Here is an 8,900-nt window from a genome sequence, read left to right on the forward strand (position 1 = left end):
ATAAGGCTTCTCTCTTAATTAAAGTGACAGTTATTGATAAGAGGAAATCTAATTGTAATAAACCAATTGAAAGGTTTAAGTGTTCTACCTGGGTATTTGGTTTTAAATAGGCATGTACAAAATACAGTGAAAAATAGGACAGGCAGAGGAAAACCATCCTGCCCCAGACACCTAGCTAGTTTCGAGACAGCTCACCTTCTGGAACTGTGACTTAAAAGAAGTCAGAGCTTATATATGGCTAGAGAGGAAATTCGACTCTCGAGTTCATCTGGGAAAGGTCTGCAAAGCTGGTATGCAGCAGATGGGTGTGCGATTACCCAGACACTCTGGATCAGGGTAGCCATTCGATCCGAGAAGGGTAGGAAGAGCACTGTGCTGACATGAGCAAGTTCACAGGAAGTAGGCCAGAAGTATTTGGTGGAAACTCTGAGCTCTAAGAAAGCAGTTTTGAAACCTGAAGTTATTCAAGCCGAAGCTTAGCTGTGGCTGCTGACGGTTAGTTGCCTTTTTCTTTTCTTTTTTTTTTTTTAATTTTTCTGACGTGCCTGTGGGAGCACCAGGTGTTGGGCCAACATTGGAAAGATAGATATCACTCACCACTATACTGCTCTGCAAGGGCGTGACATTTTTAAACTATCAACTGAGGATTTACCTTTTTAACAATCTTTCAACAGGTTGGGGAACTATGAGTAACTGGTGGTCCACCCTCAATAACACTTGTCTCTGCAAACATTTTTACTGATGCTATGACCAAGAATTTGAATCAGACCCTGCTGGCATCTATATGATCTCACTCCAGGAGAGTATCATGATACTCAGTGGGTGGCTTTGCCCTCGACACATTCTTTCTCTTTGAACATCTGTTCTTTGATAAAAGAAGATAAATCTTTGCCAACAGAAAGAGATCCAATGTTAATTAAATGCTCGGTGTATTTTTTAAACCCGGTCTGAAATTGTTAATACATGTTCCACGGTTCTTAGGAAACGTTCTGATTTAAAAGGTTTTCCTCATAAGATGGGATGTGAGCTTATGATTAAGATATAATTGTGCTATTACATTTTTTTTTTCAAATATCACATCACTTTCCACAACGTTTCCAGTGATGTCTTTGGTCAGCCATAAAACACTATCGTGATGTCAGAGAGAGCACTTTACCATTAGGCTTTCAGTCATGCTCCCTCTGGAAAAAAACAGGTGTGTCGCATAAGCTTACCCTGTAGAGTGGTGGCTCACACATAACCAGAAAATGAAATATCTACTCATTAAAATTTATGTAAGTTTTTTTAGTACTACTTTACTCCTTTACTCTGTGGACTACAGAAGTAAGTCTTCCAGGATGGATTCTGGGCACAGCTGTGAAATGGCCAGTGTTCCTACCTGGACCCCAGCCTTAGTTCCAGCGCCTTCCCTGGCATCTTCCCCTCCTCTCTCTCTCTCTCTCTCAGACTTTTCCCTTCATTGGCACTGGGGCGCACGTAGCTGATAGGCTTGAATTTGTAACTTTAGCCAACAGGCACAATTAAATGGTGTTTAAATCATAGCCTTTCCAGACTCTTAAAATCATCCAATAAGGTAGTCGATTACATAACTGATTAAAGAAAAGCCAGTCGACCTGCCTCTTTACACCTCTCCCTTCCTCTCTTTAGCCTTTTCTTAGTTGGGAGGCCAGAAGTCAAGGTGGGCCACGACTTCCTTGTCTTGCCGCGTTTGGTCATGCTACGTGGGCATTAAAACTGTGTTAAACGGAGGGGCGTGTGTTACCTGTTTGAGATTCAGTTCCATACTGCAGGGAAAATTTAGTGGCTGTTTAGTCCTTGGTTAGATTAGAGACGGAGGTTGTAGCCTCTTCTATTTCCCGTCGCCCCTCTCAAGAGCACTGGTGTGGCCTAAATTAAATTGAGTTGAAACTAATGATGGGGAGCTGACTTTTTCCCCCCATCTTCGCCAGCCAGAAGCTTCCTCTTTTCCTGGCAGTGCCTTTGAGAAAGGGGCAGGCCGCTCGGATGGGGAGGCACGGAACTGGGTCCCCACATCTGGGGCGGTTGCTTCGTTAGGGAACGCTTGTCCTCCTTGAGACCTGTTCCAGACCTAATCACCTTTGATTGCCACTAGACCCACAAACAGAGTCAGATCTCAGTGTGCCCCAAAGGGACAGGTGCACAGTCTGACCTGAGAGAAGAGCTTGCACTGTAAAATAATGGCAGAATTGCATAGTTTATATTACCAGAAACCTTGGGAACGTGTGCGGGAATGGATTCCAAGGGTGTGAGAGAGACCAAGGAGCAAGGTGCATATGCTGGATCAGACCGAATTTATTGTTTTATTCAACAGAGATTCCAGATTTCATAATTTAGGTGCACGGCTGGGACTCCAACAGTTCAGTTAACTTGGTAGATTAAGGGGTGCTCTTGTTTCCCCGAATCCATTCTCTCACAGATCCCATTTTTCAGTGCCCCTGCTTGTGTGTCTGGGCCTGGACTCCTGAACTCTGTTTTAGAGCTCTCATTTAGAAGTGTATTACTTCCAGAAGATGCATCCTGGCTGAGGTATATCCACTTGCTCCTTTTCTGAGGGAGCCAGCTTGTGGGTAGGCTGGGTCTGTAGATCTGCTTGGCCCAGTGAACCCCTTGGGAGCGGTGTCAAGCGCAGCAGAGCAGTTTGGCCAGTTTTCCAGGTTATCTACGGCGAGCTGGCCTCCTTTCCGCGTTATCTTTTCCAGCGTGGAACAATTCAGTCTTCGGGCTCTCCTCTCTACGGAAAGATGCTAGGGTGCCATCACATTCTTTGCCCTCACCGATCTGCCCCAGCACTGGCAGAAAACAGGAGAGCGATGCCTGTTTCTGGGGACCTTCTAGACTTTTTCAAAGCCATGGGAAGGTTGCTGCTCTCACAAAGCCGGGGGAAGGTGTGGCTTTCTGTTTTGTTCTCCCTCCCCATTCCCTTCACTGGTTTGGGGGACACATTTTATAACCCATCAGCCATCACAGCTTCAGGCCACACAATAGCTACTTAAGCTGTAGTGACAAGGAGAGAAAAATAATCAAGTTCAAAGTGAAACGCAGAATGGCTCATGCGAGAGCTCCACAGTGGGGAGGAGGGGAAGCGGGGTGGGCAGCCATGGCCTGAGCGTGGTTCAAGCCTGCCATTCTGGATCTGTGAGGTCGAAGGACCACAGACTACTTTCATCACTCCAGAAACGGAACGGAAATCTGCACGTGCCTACACAAGGCCGCACACGCTGACCAAAATGTAAAATTCACTTGCCTCCGATTCACATTACGTAAGATAAGCTCCCTGCGGGAACCTTGGTTATCCCATGTGCATCCGAGGCTCCCCCTGGCACTCGTACGTCTGAGAAAATATCAGCAAGTGAATTATTAAGGCCAGTCGATAACAAAATCTTTCGAGATATGTTTTGTGAGGGGAAACAAAGAGCAACGATTTCTTAAAATGGCGCACAGACGTGGCGGCCCCGACGTTCGAACAGCTAGGGCATTATTCAAAACTCGAGACTCTCCCCAAGGGTTAGCATCCCAGAGACTCAAGTTTCTTGCTAAAGTGCTTAGTGCTAAGGTAAATTCCATACCCCAGTTTTGAACGGCCTCAAGTTAATGTCCACTTCTCTTATCAGCAAGGAATGACCCTTCGGGGAAGCAGTGCCCCAGGCCAGAAGGTGGGTGTTTTAGACTCTCATCCGGAGGGAGTAAGTGCCCAACCTCCATTTTCTGATTTTATCTTAGTGCAGACCTGGTTTTCCAGACAAATAGATTCTAATGTAACTTCCTATCAGGATAGCTTTGATACTTGGATAAAAATGAGTTAGCTCCATAGTGATTTGACAAGTTCTACAAAGGTTGATTGTCCCTGGCAGATGTTAGGTGTTTCTTCTAATCCTAACGAAACATTGACTTACACTCTTCTACCATCTTGGTTTCCTCTTTCCCTAAATGGGATGATAAAACTTGGAGAGATTCAGCTTGGGAGGTGGGGTGTTTCTCTGATTCAAATTAGCATGGCTCACAGTTGATGAAGCGCGAGTTGGAATCACACAAATTGGACTTGAATTCCGGCTCTGTTGCCCTCAAGGCCCTGTAACCTTGGTCATGCAATCAACCTTTCAGAGCCTCAGTTTTTCATCTTTAAAATGTAGTGATTACCCATCTTGTAAGATTGTAATGAGGAAATAATATAATAGCACTAAAAAAAAAAAGTGCCAGGTACAGTTCACAAGCGGGTGGTGACCTGGGGCTGATGCTCAAAGCTTTTCTAAGAGTGGTGTGGAGGCAGCTCCCACTTTAGTGAAAGCCACCATGTTGATTTGTTACTGGAAATGCCTTTGACTTTTGCATCTTCCTATTTGAGAGGCAGAGTAGTGAATTAGAATGTGGAACATGACTATGGTGTCAGATAAACAGGGTTTATATGTTGGTTTTCCAGGTTTATTAATTACATGGCTCTCTCAACCTATTTCCTCAGGCCTGAACTCTCAGAGCTGCCGTGAGGAACAGCATTCATGCATGTGAAGTGCCCTGCACTATATCTGATACATAGGAGGGACTCGCTGATGATGCCATTTTTACCCATCTCATCTTCATGGTGTAGAATAATTCTTTGTAGAAGGCATGGATGAAGCAGCAGTCTCATACATGGGATCACATATTCAAAGGCAGACTTTATAAATTATTTGATGGTTTAAAAGATTAGACATGTCTTTATAAATAGTATTTTTAAAAACATTTTGAATTACATCTGAAGCTTAATTTATTATCTGGCAAATGTGGCAGCTACATTATCATTTCCTGCCAGTTAGATGTGTAAGAATGTTGACTGATTTCATAATAGAGTACAGATTGGATTTTAGAATGTTGAATAATTTGTCAGAAATAATAAAGATTATTTACTATTTTCTTACATTTGGGGAAGTTAAAATATATTTTAAAACCTTGGCTGTATCCTTAAGTGGAATTAGGCAAAAAGGGAAAAAGTTAAAATAAACAGATATGTAATTGGATATGAAAAGATCGCCTGTGGCAGAAACTATGAGACATTATATATGTCCAAATCTACTAGTTCTTTATAACTTCAAAAACAATTTCATGATAACAGTAGTCACATAAGACCGCAGTAAACAGTTCTTATAATCTTGTATGAGTTTATTACCATCATTTTCCTGTTATCTATACTAATGGATTATAAATTCATTTTAATTACAAGTAGTAAACACAACTTCGTTATACTGCTTCAATGAGCATAACACCATTTCTAATTCCGTATGACTTTGACACCTTTCAGTTAAAAAACGATCCAACTTTAGCAAGAGATAAATGAAATTGATAATTATCTGGCGAGTTTAGGTCATGTGCTCAGTTTGGATCAATTAGATCTGGAGGTGGATTTTGCACTCTGTGGGAGTATTGGCTGTGTGGACACGGCCAGTGTTCGACAGATAATTGCCACATTTAGTCTCCCCTTCTTTGTAACTTGGAACTTGCTGTTGCAGCGAAGCAAAATCTCATGTGCATATACACTTGAAATATTTAGAACTTTTAAATGGGTGAAACCACAATTAGTCCTAGAATTAGAAGATTCAGTGAAGCTGTTTGGATGTTTTCAGCTTGCTCGCTTCTTGACTGAAGCCCCTTGGCATTAATTACACGTTGAGTTCAGCCAGCTACATTTGGATCAGTTTTTATTTTCTTTCACAGGAGTAACTTATGCATGGTAACTAGTGCTTCAAGGAAAGTGTTCTGATTCTTTCAGAAATAGGCCAAGGAATTCTAGTAGAACATGGGTTTCTCTTATGCAAGGAAAGCGATTCTGTAAATTTCCTTTTAAACCTTCTTCCTTCTCTTTGCAGATCATGTGTAAAATGGCTGGAGTTTTTTTTTTTTTAAGATGAAAAAAAAAAAAAACCAAATGAAAAGAAACTTTTTTGTGCTAAAGAAATTGTTTATACCTGGAGTTATTCCACTGAATTGGCCTGAAAAACAGAAAAATCATAGTGTGTTAAGACTGGAAGGGGATCTTCAGAGTCTGGTTGACCCCCATTTTTACAAATGAGATATAGGCAGGCAACTCGCCCACAGCCTGTGTCACACAGGGGGCGGGTGGCATAGCCAGGACAAGAACCCAAGCTTCCTGGCATCTCATTTATGTGCTCTTTCCAATTTCGGCTGTCCTCAATTTTTTATTTTGTTTGGCAGTTGGGCTTTTTGACAGCTGGGTCTGCACATTTTGATAAGTAGAAAATTTTTTTAGTGTATGAATGATTGAGGTGGAGACAGAATACTGTGTTACAGAAATACTTGATGGGAGAACTTGAAGTAAAATAGACTTTAACTCAGAGTCCCTTTTCTCATAACCAAAAATGAAGTCTCTGACTATGTAATAACCAAATAGCTTATGGCAAATGTCTTTGACCTTTTAGAACAGAAGAATCGATAACAGAAGATGACAAGAGGAGGTATGTTTGATACTGAAGCTGGCCTTAATTTGAATAATTTTGGCCACACCTCATGGATTTAATTTAACCTGCATTAATTCACGGATTTAACACTTGTAGCACACTACCAATAATACGGATTCACTAGGAAAACTTTCGGTACAGAATGCGTGATCTGAAAGATTCCCAGGACTTATTATGTTTGCTTCTTTCAAGCAAGTTCAGTTTCAGTCCTGTGCACGTAGCCTGCAGTAGTTTCCATCTTGTGGCCTTTGGATGTGTCATCCTCCCTAACCGGATGACTTCCCTTCGTTCTCTCGGCCTTCTCTGTCCTCCTATCCCTCCTCTGGTTAACTGCACCCTACTCTCATGACTTCTTAGCTCTCTCTCTCTCCTAATTTTATGTTTATATCTACCTACAGATGAAATATTTTTGTGTATCGATAGCACCGAATACGTTGTTGACTGAATTCTTGTAAATGTTACTTGTCACTCCAACTGATATTTATTACGATACTAAATTATAACATCCCAACTTCTTTTTTATTGCAAGTAAAATGTCTAAAAATTCTAACTCAATACAGCTTTCTCTTTTTACACACAGCTCCTTTTTAACAGAAAAAAAAAAACAATTATATTTCGAAGAGCGATAATATTCTGAATTCTACTTCTGAAAAATTATCGATTATTTTAATAAACCTGTAATTGTTTGAAGTATTCTATGTTTCTATCACTTTCTGCAAATAATGTACCATTTAAATTGGTCTGTTTTTTCTATATCTGCTTCTTTTTATTAAGAAACTATGGGGGAGTATATGTTGGTCTCCCATCTGAAGCTGTCAGTATGGTATCCAATCAAACAAAGACTGTTCGAAAAAGTAAGTAAAATCACGTGATATTTATTTTCTCTATTTTATGTTTTGTGAAAAAATATGAAATTTATATTTCAGCTTGCTTGACTCAAACTACATATTACTGAGTGGCAGTGAACCATATATATGAACCATGGATCTGTTCATTATAATCATTTATTAAAATTGCCGCCCATTTGATGAGATTGTCATTCCAAAGCAAAGTCTAGCTTCTATTTGTGGTTATGCTGCGTGGGTATTTTTAATTTCTTAATAGTTTCAGTGATGGTCAGTATGAAAATGAAAGCTAATGTTTCGGTCAGTTTTGGGAGTTTTTGCAGAATACAAAGGTAAATTCTTGTGATGCATTAGAAAGATGACTCGCTCCTAATCAGCCTGGTGATTAGAGGAAAAATAACTGTTTGTTGTATAATTAAATGAAGTAAGTCTCCTTTTTCTGAGCTGTGATAGTCATTGTGGGGTAAATGAAGTCCTTTTGACTACAGCCTTGTAACTGCTTGCTTACATAAATTTTTAAGTGAGGCTTGTGGTAAAGAATGTTGATTTACTGAGTGCTGTACAGTCATCTCATGTATAGTTTTAAAGGACTGTTAATATGTTTAATTTGCACACCAGGCTGTATTACATTAATTTTAACATACTCTAGCGATTTGTTCCTCATTGCTATTTCTCTATGATTTAGACTAGCAAATACATATATGTCACAACTATTTGTAGTTTTATAGAAAACTAGAATATGTTCTTTATAATCTGAATATTTAACTTTTCTTAATTTTCTCTTTAAGATTAGAAGAAAATATTGTGACTCAGTAATCAAGAGGTACTGTATACTTTCCTAAATAATTGTATATATTTAGCCTTCATGATGATTGAACTATAGATATTATTGCTATGTATTTCTAAGAAATCTTGGACTTCAAGATTAGGAAGGGATTTCACCTTATGGTTCAGTCTATGGAACCGAAGATGGTTTATTGTAAAGAGGTCTTTAATGATTAGATCAGTTGTTTTAGCAGTTTAAAATTTTTTAAATTTTCTTTCAAGTGCAGCTTAATTCATTTAATAAGAACAAGCCAAGTGTTTACCAGAAACACTGAGGTTTTATTTTTTATTGACAAGAACTTTGAGGGGCTAGGACCTTGGAAACAACAAGGAGAGAGTGGAGAGGCTGGGGCCGGGAATTAGATTAGGATCAATACGAAGTGTTTGACGGTAGCCAGGTGTTCATTAGTATACAGAGAGGAAATGTATTAGTACCAAAACTCTGCTAGAGATGGGCAATTATCAGTGTAGAGAGACGCAGTTATACAGGAAAGGATAGTAAAACCATAGGCCAAGTTTACTGGTTGAGTATCCTAAAATATGTCCAATATGGACAGAGGAAACCATGGTCTGAAAGATGAAGCACTGTGGCCCTGGGATCCTAGTGAAGAGCTTGGAGTTAGAATTATAATAAGATAAACAAGAATTTAAGATTGTTGTTAGGATTAAATAGGAAATAAATGGTAGCTTCTGCTATCAGCAGTGACATCACCATCATCACTATTATCATCATCATTAGAATATCATTCGTTTTTGTAACCAG

The 8,900-nt window shown here is 39.9% G+C and overlaps 1 protein-coding gene across 1 annotated transcript in view; it reads left to right on the forward strand.

The window, feature by feature from the left end:
• The window catches only part of CUNH12orf75 (chromosome unknown C12orf75 homolog), a gene marked incomplete at its 5' end in the record, with an annotated part of 18,727 nt that overhangs the window by 6,645 nt on the left and 3,182 nt on the right, over positions 1-8,900 (forward strand). Inside the window, 3 exons of the mRNA XM_023527455.1 lie at positions 6,429-6,464; positions 7,242-7,321; positions 8,101-8,135. Coding sequence (XP_023383223.1) covers positions 6,429-6,464; positions 7,242-7,321; positions 8,101-8,105 — 121 coding nt within the window. The remainder of the gene's footprint in view (positions 1-6,428; positions 6,465-7,241; positions 7,322-8,100; positions 8,136-8,900) is intronic.

The sequence above is a fragment of the Pteropus vampyrus genome, unplaced genomic scaffold, assembly GCF_000151845.1.
Source record: "Pteropus vampyrus isolate Shadow unplaced genomic scaffold, Pvam_2.0 Scaffold16, whole genome shotgun sequence".
Classification (NCBI taxonomy): Eukaryota; Metazoa; Chordata; class Mammalia; order Chiroptera; family Pteropodidae; genus Pteropus; species Pteropus vampyrus.